This window comes from Brienomyrus brachyistius, chromosome 1 (assembly GCF_023856365.1).
Source record: "Brienomyrus brachyistius isolate T26 chromosome 1, BBRACH_0.4, whole genome shotgun sequence".
Taxonomy (NCBI): Eukaryota; Metazoa; Chordata; class Actinopteri; order Osteoglossiformes; family Mormyridae; genus Brienomyrus; species Brienomyrus brachyistius.
The window spans coordinates 1,590,001-1,603,462 of record NC_064533.1 but is presented as its reverse complement, the minus strand read 5'-3'; the positions used below and the strand labels follow the sequence as shown (position 1 = coordinate 1,603,462).

The following is a 13,462-nucleotide window of genomic DNA, read 5'->3' as shown; positions in this document are numbered from 1 at the left end:
GGAGCAAGACCATACTCACACAAATGATAATAGCAATATGCCGAATAGAAACAGGTGTTTCTGCTATAAAGCTTCACTGTGTAATTAGAAAAGTCTAAGTTCATTATTTTTTAGATCTGGGTTTTTACTCATGACCAAAAAGCCACGAATGGAGGTGGAAGATGCTGTTTCTGTTTAAGAAGAACCAGCTTAGAAGCAACGTGCTTCTGGAAATATCGCCCCTTACCATAACTGGAGCAGGGGGGGGGGGGGGGGGGGGGTTACCAGATGGTTTCTACAAAAGACGAGGTGTCAAGCAGAGCTACTGTTACAGAGATTCCACAAAATTTATGTTATATAGCAAGGATCACATTATCACCCATTCTACACAGTAAGAAAACCGAAGATACGATATCTTCCTGAGGAAGCTGTTACAGAAAGTATTGGAATGTGATAAAATACGTGTGTAATGTACAGGATAATATTTAAACTCAACAATATTTAGGTCAAACTCATGAGTTGCATAGAATAATTTGCATTTCCTCTGCGGCCTGAACTGAGAGTGGTAATGAATCCGTGCTGGAAATGGATCATTCTGATCTCTTGACGATGGGTCCCAGAGCTACTAATGTGCTACAGAACATAAAGCAAAACCATGAGTATCTGGCTGCAGGAGAACAGCCCTCTCCCACACAAACCCTCACCTGGATCATCGGCTTATCATATACCATCATATATACCATATATCATCCATGAGGCTTCGCCGAGATGCCCCCACTTCACCTGCAGCAAAGCATCGTGGGACTTTTGCTAGCATATATATAAGTAACAGTTTGTAAAGCGAAGCAACACCAGCCCAAGCCCTCAGAAATCCAGTGGGCCCCGGGATTCTCGGAAAGGGTGTCAATCTACAGAATTTTTGCTTGGCCCTATTTACAATAATCAAAAAAACAGATTGTTTGGCATTTGTCCAGCATTAGGGAGGGCCAGGCTTGTGATTGGGTGAGCCAGACCCACCCAGCTTCCCCATGAAGCCTGGCTCGCTTGGAGACATCAAGGAATTTATTAAGATATGAGCTGTGTTTGTATAATGATATTTAATATTGCTTAGCTGGGTACATCCTAGGCTGTCTGAGGCAGTACCTGTAACCACGGCGATGCATGTGCCCAGCAAAACGCTGATGGAAAGATGGAGTGATGCTGTGAGGGCTGAAATGAACAAGTGCCATGGAAACCAGTTCATACAAGATGCAATTCATTCATTTTTGGAAGCAGACTGACTATTAATCTGGTGGAAAAGAGAATAGATCACAACCAAGACTAGAAAGTTGATGACGGTATTATGCAATTTTAATTGATGATTTTTATGGATTTGCCCATAAAATATTTTGACATTCATGAAATGGTAACGGAAAACTAAAACTCATCTGTGTTGGAATCATTTTATTTCCCAGGGTTTAAACAACCATAAACACCAAAATGGGAACAATAATAGAATTCATCCATGGGCTCCTATACACTGTGCGAATGAAAATGCAAAGCATGCACACCAAGACCTATACAATCTCTGCTTTCCATGACTGCAACCCACAATTCCGTAATCTACACTCACACTCCTTCTGCGAGGACTTCATAAGGGAGACACAGGGGTTATAGTACAAGAAGCAACAGATTAAAATTAAAGCAACATTAAAAAATGTACATTTTCTTCATTCTGAGTACATTACTGTTATATATCTGTTAATCTGATGAACCACTTGATCTGAACATCTGACTTTTTTAACCCCAATAATTTGTTACAAAGAGACCAGAAAATCAGCAATAGGCAAACAACCAAACTAGATTTTTCAATGTAATTTTAATAGAGGATAATTTGAAAAGTGATCCACTGACTAGCTAGCTGCCACTGGGAGGGGGAGGCATACAGTTATCTCTTTACAGTGTTACTGCTAAAGTAATAATAATAATAATAATAATAAATAGACAGCAGAGGGCGAACAGCAGTCTGGTCAGGCAATCATTTCTGGGAACAGCTGTGAGAAAACAATTTATTTCATTCCATTATCTGGCCAATTTAACAATATAGAGCATGCATGAAATAGCAGCTGCCGCTTAAATTCATGGGTGATGTTCAGCCATTTCAGGCCACGCCATTTAAAGCGGCAGAATTCTCCGGAGGCTATCTGGAGGCCCGGAATTATGTCTCCCTGAAAGCGATGTTTGCACGTGGGGGGCTTGTGTTTTTCTTCCTGCCGCTCAGAGGGGTGGGGCCAGTTTGTGCCTAAAATCATGCTAGCAGAGAAGAATCCATGGCCTGTCACGTGACTTCAGCAGAAAAACAAAGATTCTCACCAATAGCAACTCAGTGGTTCTAAAACAATCCATTTGTTTTTTGTCCACAGCACTCTGACATCAACAGGTAGATGTGTGTGTATTTCCAGTTTGCCAATGTGACGGCCCCTACATTTACTCTGATCTGAATCGTTATTCATCCACAGACGGCAGCAGGCAGCCAAGCAATCTCATCAGCACAGACATCATTACATTTAGCTGTAGCTCACATCAGAGAGCCCACGGCTGAATTAGAACGCACGGCCTGATTCTCAAGCTCTTAAAAAGTAATGAATTTATCTCATACAAATAACTAGCAATAATCCAAGATTCTTCCATCCAAACTAATAACAAAAGCAAAACTCAACTGGGAAATAAACCGTGCATTATAATTGTGATACAGAACACTTAGCGGAGGTGCAGTTTATATTATTCAGTAACAAGGAGACCATTTGGGATTGTGTCGGCTTTTATTCTCTGGCTGCCTGAATTTTGTAGGATAACAGCTTAGGGGAGAGATTAGTAACCCCATGAGTTTAAATCTCCCACAGATGTATTATTAAAATTTGAGTAAACCATACAGATGTCCTATCAGATTAAACTGTGCATTATTTTCTATAAAAAAGTGTCTGCAGTCTTTATAAATGGAAATCCAGCAAAAGCCAGCAGACCAGTAACTCTTCTTCGAGTAGCAATGAAACCTTGTGTCAAACTAACAGTGCTACCTCATACACCTGCAATACTGGCCATAGTTTGTACATTCAAAGAGAAACAGAAAGTAAAAATGAGGTTGATGAGGTAAAACGGCAAAAGAAAATGTAGCTTTTTTTGTATAAATGTGACAAACATTTTAAAAACACTGGAGCAGAAACCAACCAACCCCAACAGTAATGGGATAAATAACCAGCATTAAGGATAATGAGGAGCCAAACACGCCTCCAGTAAACCCTGCAGTCAAACGTTTCATATCCAGTCACCTTATCCGGCGGCCCGTGCAGGGTGTCCCCCACCTGGTGCCCAGTGCATCGTGGGATAGGCTCCAGGGTCACCTTGACCCTGCACTGGATATGCAGTACAGAAAATGGATCGATGGACATATGAATAGACAAAAGCCATACAGTATGACCTGCGCAGGTGAGGCAGTATTTCCGGAATTTCAGGTATGACCCCTGGAAGGACGTTGCCTCATCTTGCCCAGGACACAGAGAAGGAATCCCTGTCACGCTGGATATGGGGGGGGGGCCACTGGAGCTGAGGGTAAAGGGGGGGGGGCACTGGAGCAGAGGGTAAAGAGGGGGCACTGGAGCAGAGGGTAGGGGGAGGTCACTGGAGCAGAGGGTAAGGGGGGGCACTGGAGCAGAGGGTAGGGGGAGGTCACTGGAGCAGAGGGTAAGGGGGGCACTGGAGCAGAGGGTAAGAAGGGGCACTGGAGCAGAGGGTAGGGGGAGGTCACTGGAGCAGAGGGTAGGGGGAGGTCACTGGAGCAGAGGGTAAGGGGGGCACTGGAGCAGAGGGTAAGGGGGGCACTGGAGCAGAGGGTAAGGGGGGGCTCTGGAGCAGAGGGTAAGGGGGGCACTGGAGCAGAGGATAAAGGGGGGCACTGGAGCAGAGGATAAAGGGGGGCACTGGAGCAGAGGGTAAGGGGGGGCACTGGATTTCCCACTTCTAACCATGACACTTTTGTTTTGCTCGTCAGATTTCTGAGCGCTGTTTGTTGACCTGCCCCTGATGACCAGAAGGACACAGGCTGACGACCCATTAACATCTCACTGGCCATGGAGGAGGGCAGAATGTTGTTCTTTATGCTTTGCAATTACAACAAATGGTCCTCCCTTTGAAAGAGAGCATTATAAAGTACTGAGGTCTGACGTGAACCCAGCTTCATGAGGTCCAGGACCTTGAGAAGAAGGGGACACGTTTCATGCCACGAAGCATGGTTCCCCTGAGCGCAGCCCTCTCGCCAAGCCTCTGGAGGGCGCTCTTTTCCCCCAGCAGCACACTGGCCGCCCTGCGCAGTTTGTGCTCATTGCGCTCCAGGTAACACTGGCCCTCAAGCTGCAGCAGCGCCAGACGCTCCCTCCGCCGCTCATCCAGGGGGATGTCCTCACTCAGGTAGGGGTTGAAGCGGAAGTAGGTGTTGGGGGGGAGGAGGGCATCCAGCATGGTGTGAACCTCTGATGGTGGTGGTGAGGGGAGAGGGGGGGTAGATATAAAACATTTTAAATGCACAGGTGCACAAAATACAACACAGCACACAAATGAATGCGGTATATGCTCTTATTAGGGAATACGATGCCAACCAACTAATGAGACAGAAATAATTTATGTTTTTATACCAGGGACAATTTGGGGCAATAGCCCCCTGAAGATCTCACGAACGCTACCCCTGTTGCAGATAAAATCTGACAAGCGTATGGGGGGGGGGTCCCCATGGTTAAATTTTCTGAGCAGAGGGTATGAAATGCATATGAAAATATGGGACAAATCACTAATTGGTTTTTGAATAATAAAGCTGTGCTCTGCTCTGTGTAATGAGACATGGCAGGAAGGCCCACCCACCCACCTTCAGTGTCTGTGGCACTGCTAATGACGTGGCTCAGCTTGGTCTTCAGGCTGGTGTAGGTGGTGTTGTAGCGAGCCGAGCTCTCCAGCCGGCCGGTGCCCAGTGACACCACGCACTGCAGCCGGGCGCCGGGCCACAGACACTGACTCTCGTGGAGAGCCACTGCTGTGGGGTTGTTGACCAGGAGGCCACCATCCTGTGGCATAAAGGTCGAGTCAGAGGTCACAGGGGTTACAGCAGGGTTACAGGATGCATGTAGGAGGTAACAATAGCTCAGAAAATCTCACCGGTGACAGACTGATACGGAAACACCGTGAGAAAAATGGAGCTTAAGAAATCCGGGAAATTACAAACAAAAACAAGATTTGCCAAGGCGAAGGGTAACTGGCCAGTGTCTGGTTTATTGGTTTAGTGTTTGTACCAGTGACTGATGATGATGGTCGACATAAATGGGAGCTACGGGTGACCTAAGGCTTCCAGTTTCTTCCAAATTAATAGTGTGCAGACAAACAGAATGAAGCTGTCCAGAGCAGTGGGGGCTGGAACACAGACAGTGGGGGCTGGAACCAGCACACATGTGGCCTCTGGGAGCATAATGTGTGGACGTGGGGGGGGGCATCAGCTCTGTTTCAACTCCAAGTCAACCAGATGACAAACTTCACAAAGGGCCAGACGACTCTGCATGTTCCAGAGAGAGGGCTCCGGAACCTGAGGGGTTCAGGCAGATTCGGCCACACAACTAGCAGCTTTTTAATCATCAAGATCAAGAATTTGTTTTGACAGTACAATGACATTTAGGAGCTCCCTCTGCACTGACATAAATAACATTTAATAACTGCACAACATTAAGTAACTAAACTGTACAAGCATATGACACAGGAATACATATCTGTGAGAATTCACTAAGAAATATTCTGGTAAAAAGCTCTATACACATTGCACTGTAGTAAGGTGCATATATGAGGGTGCAGCACTGCAGTTTTAAGGTGCAAATACGAGGGTGCAGCACTGCAGTTTTAAGGTGCAGATATGAAGGTGCGGCACTGCAGTTTTAAGGTGCATACACGAGGGTGCAGCACTGCAGTTTTAATGTGCAGATATGAAGGTGCGGCACTGCAGTTTTAAGGTGCAGATATGAAGGTGCGGCACTGCAGTTTTAAGGTGCTAAAATATTAGTGCAGGAGGACCAGTCAGTCACAGCAGTATCAGTAACCTCATGTAAGTTAGCAGGGGAAACTGCTTCACTGCCATATATGTATATACAGACAAACGAAATAAGATGCTTGCGGTGGCTTTGGGAAAAATAACTGCAAAGCCAATGCTGACTTTGACAGAGCAAATTACAAAGAGCAGGACAATCAATCAAGTGACTCATTAAAATCACAGTAAATGACAGTATGCTGCACGAACTCCTGCAATTACAGAACCAAGAACAACCAACTTAGGGAAAAAAATAAAGTATAAAAATAAAAAATAAAGTGGCCACTATATGCTAACAGCTCCCATCTACATGAGGTCGCCGTGCCAAGACTCCTGCTTCGTACCGTAACACAATCAGTTTATTGTTTTCAAAAATACATAAATAAATAAATATATCATTTAGTCCCTCAACTGACAGCCATTATAAAGTGCTCGTCTGGACTGATAGTGACTCACACCAATATAACATGGACATATTTGGTAGCGTATAACGCAAATGAGGCCTTCATACGATGTGCTGCTGCTGAACTGAAAGGGCAAAGACGTGGCACTGAAAGCTAAGTGCCAGGACGGTTCTCAATGTCAAACACGTCACAGAGTCCTGGTCATGTTTCTGCAGCCTAGAAAGTGAATGGTGACCCAGGGAGAGAGATGTAGCTTCTCCAAAAGGTCACATGGGAAGCCAAATGTGGTCAGAAAATGAGCAGTGAACAGAAGGTTTCAGCAGTTTTAACGTCACTGGGCTCCGTGCCTCACCCATATGAACGTCAGTTCTGCCATTTAATACCCATTAGCGTACCTGTGGTCTCCTGACTTTGCTGGTCCAGGGCTAAAACTCAGGCTAATGCTCCGTTTCAGCACAATCCAACTGCGCCCGTCACATGTGAGCATCACTGCTTTAAGCGTGCTGCACTGAAAACGGCAATATAAATAAGAGAGTCCTTTTCAGCAGCAAGGACACACACAAGCCTAAAGAAAGCACGCAGTAAGAACGGACAGCGTGAGGCTGAAAATGCCGTTTACCGCTACGGGAAACCGTTCAGCCACTCTGCAGTCAAACTTGTGCCTTTAACACTTATGAAAAGAACAAAAAAAAAAACAAGTTTTAATCTTAGAGCTCCATTCAGGACATACAGACGTGACGGAGCTTTAAACAAACGAGTCATTCACATAGAAGAAGGCCTCCAGCCTAAAGACGTTTGGGCAGCCATCGAACAGCAGAGAGCGGGCAGACTCCCTGCTGGCAGCATGCCACTGCGCTTTGCCATCATTTTTTAAATTTCACTTTGGGGGTGAATATTTTGATGTTAACCCCCTTCCCAAGGATGATTTCAAGCTGGGAGAAATTTGGGCCACGCTTTGACACCAAACAATGACTTGCATGTGGCCACAGTTCGAGGAAGACAGGCCGCAAGAAGAGTGACCCAAGGTGACAGGGTCAAAGGTCACCCCTCCACATAGGGGTGAGAGAAGGGTGGGTTTGCAGCTCCAGATGAAACACATCCATCAAAAGGCAAGGCTGCTGTCACCAGCCTGGGGCGGCCTGTGATGTTAGGAACAACATTATGTCAAGTTACACAAAAAGCAGGGGGTAGAAAAAGAAACGCACAGCTGTGGGTTCGGAAATCAAAACAGAAATGCTGTTGTGTTTCAGTAAAATGTTTAACCCAATTATATTCAGCTGTTGCCACTGATATGTATATGAATGCATTTTTGCATTATGGGTAAATAAGAAAAACACATAAGCATGACCAAAATGAATAAATACATTATAACACTGCAGTAAAATGGACTACAGTTATATCTTAATGTTCAAAGTTCAGTATTTGTGACTGTTATTCATTACTTAAATGAGTGTCTTTCTTAACGTCAATGCTGCCCCCATCGGAATGTAAACTTTTGTCATAGAGCCACCGCGCGATTAGGAACCAAGCCATGACCCTGTAGGAGAGTTGTGGTCTTCAACAAACATCTGAAGGGGGAAGATGGCAGGAATACTTCTGAAGATGAACCAGTGCTGCATTTTCTCCAACTAGTGGTTCATGAAAGTGACACTTGTGATGGGATTCTGACAGTGACATGCCCGGGACAACAGCCTTCGTAACGACATGGGCACAGAGGACACAACGGAAACACAAATCATTTCATTTGTTCTTCCACTTAAAGATGACAAGAATTAACTCCGCACAGAAGACAAGAGGTGCCCAGTGTGCATGCCATTTAGGCCCGTCAGCTAAAGCACGCAGTGGCAGAGTAATCTATCAGACAGTAGGAGTAATGGAGAAGACGCAGAATGTCAATGCTAGAAGAGGAGGTATCACACCCCTAAGAACCAAGGCAGAACAGCAGAAGGACCATGACGTCTTGGCCTGATTGCAGCCCTCAGTGTCCCAAGGCGCCCACAGTCCTGGGGGCTTGTGATGGACCTTCACATCATTAAGGTCTCCCTCAGTGTAGTTTACTCAGCTTTCCCAGGCAGCACAGATGGGAATCACAGGGGACACTGCTTACATACGGTCTATGTGCAGAGGGAAGTCTTGAGAAGTTTGTTAAATAGGAGCCTTATGCTATAGAGTTACTATCTAAACTCAGTATTGCTCACATTGTAAGTGTATTTGTAGTCATTCAGGGATTTGCTTTATTTATGGACGTTGTGTTTTTAAATGTATTCCTGCAAAAAAAAATAAAAAACATAAAACATGGAAAATGAATTAGAACCTCAGAAAACAGCAGCCAGTTCAGTTTCCGCCATTATGGCAGCAATGAATGCCTGGTCAAAGGGTATTAATGTTATATAACGTGACCCTTGACTCATCTTCCCTGCCGACTCATGACCGGAAGGTCAGAGGGCGCTGAAGATCACTTTGTCAGGTGACATTGTCAAGCAGGAAGTGAGGCTGATGAAGCCTTACTAGTATGGCCAGACCAGTGATAAGGTCCTGGGGACAGTATGGGGGAGGTGATTATTCATTAGGGGGGGTGGGTCACGCTTCACACTCACACTGGGGAAGGGCTGTAGGGTTTGGTAATGAGAGAGCCTCATCAAAACTTTAACTCCACGAAAGAGGATTCAACGTTGATTTATGGGCTGCAACAATTACACTGAAACAAACTGGTTTTGCTAACATTTCTTGGTGGAATATTCAGTTTCTTAACATTACAGAGGTTGTATTGTGGTGATGAGCACATTTTCCTCGTGGAACTACTTTGTCAGAGTCTCAAATTTCCCACAGCCAACCATCTGTTTGGCAGGACAAGTCATGAAAACAAAGGAGGAATCCTCGAAGATTCATACCACTCACCATACTGCTGGCTCATAGTGAACGGCATCGCAAATCACAAGTGAAACACATCAGTTCAGTCGTGCTTCCAAGACAAGGAGAAGCTGCGGAGATGACAGCGCAGCAGCAGAGAGTCATACAGCATGTCGCTGCTATATATCGCATTGAAAGGAATGATGGAAAGTCAGTGGAACCGGGGCACAGCATCCCGGGGCAGCGTGTCGCCGCTGTGAGCGTAATCGGGGTCACGGATAATCCCACAGAGGTACGCGGGCATACAGAACGTGAGTGTGGGAATCACACCATGCAGCCACAGACAAGCCTAGGGAGGGGCTCTACAGTACCTGCCCTCCCTGCGGAGACCCAGGGCCGGCAGAAAACCGGAAAGCTGAGAACGGGGCATGAACCCAATATGCAAATAACCCAGCGGGGGGAGTACATTAGACAGTGGTCATTAACTGGCACCATGACACAAAATCTCATTCAGCAACTGCATGATGGGTAAATATTATTATTATTATTATTATTATTATTATTATTATAAGGAAAAAGTTACCCCTAACACTCAGTGTGGTGGGTGGCAGGAATTAACATGGGGCCAGAATATTAGCCACTGAAAACACTTCTTACACAAGAGAAATGACAGGGGCAGCGAGGGATTCAGGGGCAGCGAGGGATTCAGGGGCGGTGGCTCATAGATGCCTGTGAAACGAACGTGACGTGCCGATGAGGAGAGCCGCGACAGCACTGCTCTGAAGTCCGCTGAAGGAACCAGGAAAGGCACATTACCGGCAGGACTACACGTCACTTCTTAAGTGAGCCTGGGCACAGGGCCCTAGATGGGCAGGATCCACAGAGTTTAAGCCGTGACATACACATGAGGGCGCGTTCTGAGACAGGCCACTGTGAAACCGGACAGGATAAGGGGGACATCGTTCGAGAAGCCAGGAGACTGACCACTGTGTAGCCAGGAGCCAGGAGACTGGCCTCTGTGAAACCGGAGAGGATGGAGAGGACATTGACAGGGAAGCCAGGAAACTGACCAGTGTGTAGCCAGAGAGGATGGAGAGGACATCGAGAGAGAAGCCAAGAGACAGACCACTGTGTAGCCAGAGAGGATGGAGAGGACATCGACAGGGAAGCCAGGAAACTGACCAGTGTGTAGCCAGAGAGGATGGAGAGAACATCGAGAGAGAAGCCAGGAAACTGACCAGTGTGTAGCCAGAGAGGATGGAGAGGACATCGAGAGAGAAGCCAGGAAACTGACCAGTGTGTAGCCAGAGAGGATGGAGAGGACATCGAGAGAGAAGCCAGGAAACTGACCAGTGTGTAGCCAGAGAGGATGGAGAGGACATCGCGAGAGAAGCCAGGAAACTGACCACTGTGTAGCCAGAGAGGATGGAGAGGACATCGCGAGGGAAGCCAGGAGACTGACCAGTGTGTAGCCAGAGAGGATGGAGAGGACATCGAGAGAGAAGCCAAGAGACAGACCACTGTGTAGCCAGAGAGGATGGAGAGGACATCGAGAGAGAAGCCAGGAGACTGACCACTGTGTAGCCAGAGAGGATGGAGAGGACATCGAGAGGGAAGCCAGGAGACAGACCACTGTGTAGCCAGAGAGGATGGAGAGGACATCGAGAGGGAAGCCAGGAGACAGACCAGTGTGTAGCCAGAGAGGATGGAGAGGACATCGAGAGAGAAGCCAGGAGACTGACCACTGTGTAGCCAGAGAGGATGGAGAGGACATCGAGAGAGAAGCCAGGAGACAGACCACTGTGTAGCCAGAGAGGATGGAGAGGACATCGAGAGAGAAGCCAGGAGACTGACCACTGTGTAGCCAGAGAGGATGGAGAGGACATCGAGAGAGAAGCCAGGAGACAGACCACTGTGTAGCCAGAGAGGATGGAGAGGACATCGAGAGGGAAGCCAGGAGACTGACCAGTGTGTAGCCAGAGAGGATGGAGAGGACATCGAGAGGGAAGCCAGGAGACTGACCAGTGTGTAGCCAGAGAGGATGGAGAGGACATCGAGAGGGAAGCCAGGAGACTGACCAGTGTGTAGCCAGAGAGGATGGAGAGGACATCGAGAGGGAAGCCAGGAGACTGACCAGTGTGTAGCCAGAGAGGATGGAGAGGACATCGAGAGAGAAGCCAGGAGACTGACCACTGTGTAGCCAGAGAGGATGGAGAGGACATCGAGAGAGAAGCCAGGAGACAGACCACTGTGTAGCCAGAGAGGATGGAGAGGACATCGAGAGAGAAGCCAGGAGACTGACCACTGTGTAGCCAGAGAGGATGGAGAGGACATCGAGAGAGAAGCCAGGAGACTGACCAGTGTGTAGCCAGAGAGGATGGAGAGGACATCGAGAGGGAAGCCAGGAGACAGACCACTGTGTAGCCAGAGAGGATGGAGAGGACATCGAGAGAGAAGCCAGGAGACTGACCAGTGTGTAGCCAGAGAGGATGGAGAGGACATCGAGAGGGAAGCCAGGAGACTGGCTAACCCAAGCTTCTTAGATCTAGAGTCCTGCAAAGCAGGCATGGGACCATAATGAAAACAGGTGCAATTCCAGAGTTTGTAATTAACACAACTGGGACCAGGACATCACTACCGCTGCAGACATGATAAATTACACAACTTTACCAGCAAGATCACAAAAGATGCTCAGGACCGATGAAACAAGTTACTCTAATTTGCCATGAAACACTCCCTTCAGCAACCTGCTTAAGGCTTTTCCCTGAAAGAAAAACCTTATGTTTCAAAGTACTGCAACAGACGCAAATGGCAGGGGGCAGCATTAAAGAGGGGGTGATCCAGTTCGCAGTGGGTTAAATATTACATCATCACTTATGTTTTTGATAATGATAGCAGAGTAAAAATTCCAAAGACTCTGAAACACATTTCCTTGCAGTACCTCCCTTATACAGCATGATCCCCTTATACAGCGTGATCCCCTTCTACAGTGCCTCCCTAACACAGTGTGATCCCCTTATACAGTGCCTCCCCTATACAGCGTGATCCCCTTCTACAGTGCCTCCCTTATACAGCGTGATCCCCTTCTACAGTGCCTCCCTCATAAAGCGTGATCCCCTTCTACAGTGCCACCCTTATAGTGTGATCCCCTTATACAGTGTGATCACCTTATACAGCGTAATCCCCTTATACAGCGTGATGCCCTTATACAGCGTGATGCCCTTATACAGCGTGATGCCCTTATACAGTGTGATGCCCTTATACAGTGTGATGCCCTTATACAGTGCCTCCCTTACACAGCGTGATGCCCTTATACAGTGCCTCCCTTATACAGCATGATCCCCTTATGCAGTGCCTCCCTTATACAGCATGATCCCCTTCTACAGTGCCTCCCTTACACAGTGTGATACCCTTCTGTAGTGCCTCCCTTATAAAGCAGGATCCCCTTCAACAGTGCCTCCCTTATACAGCATGATCCCCTTATACAGCATGATTTCCTTATACAGGGCCTCCCTTACACAGTGTGATCCCCTTCTACAATGCCTTCCTTACAGTGTGATGCCCTTATATAGTGCCTCCCTTATACAGCATGATCACCTTATACAGTGTGGTCCCCTTCTACAGTGCCTCCCTTATACAGCATGATCCCCTTCTACAGTGCCTCCCTTATAAAGCGTGATCCCCTTCTACAGTGCCTCCCTTATACAGTGCCTCCCTTATATAGCATGATCCCCTTATACAGTGTGATCCCCTTATATAGCATGATCCCCTTATACAGTGTGATCCCTTTATACAGTTCCTCCCTTATACAGCATGATCCCCTTATACAGTGTGATCCCCTTATACGGTGCCTCCCTTATACAGTGTGATCCCCCTATACGGTGTGATCCCCTTATACAGTACCTCCCTTATACAGCATGATCCCCTTATACAGTGTGATCCCTACATCGATTCTCATGGTAATTCTTTTGCTAGAGATTTGGTTTCCTAAAATCACATATCTCTCATAAACTAATGAGTAAAGAAACAGGCTGAAATCTCTACCAGGAATAAGGCTGATGAGCAGGTACTGCTGACCCCTTACTACACTGGAGGACCATGAGGGAATCACAGGCATCCATGGTGTGAATGGCTC

The 13,462-nt window shown here is 47.0% G+C and overlaps 1 protein-coding gene across 19 annotated transcripts in view; it reads right to left on the bottom strand.

Annotated features, from left to right (window-relative positions):
- Positions 1–1,407: 1,407 nt before the first annotated feature.
- The window catches only part of LOC125745200 (calcium-independent phospholipase A2-gamma-like), a 19,293-nt gene continuing 7,238 nt past the window's right edge, over positions 1,408–13,462 (bottom strand). For all 19 annotated transcript variants that reach the window (XM_049017804.1, XM_049017873.1, XM_049017813.1 and 16 more), the window contains 2 exons: positions 4,874–5,069; positions 1,408–4,484 (listed from right to left, as the gene is read on the bottom strand). In XM_049017804.1, the coding sequence (XP_048873761.1) occupies positions 4,192–4,484; positions 4,874–5,069 (489 nt within the window). In that variant the 3' untranslated portion in view covers positions 1,408–4,191. The remainder of the gene's footprint in view (positions 4,485–4,873; positions 5,070–13,462) is intronic.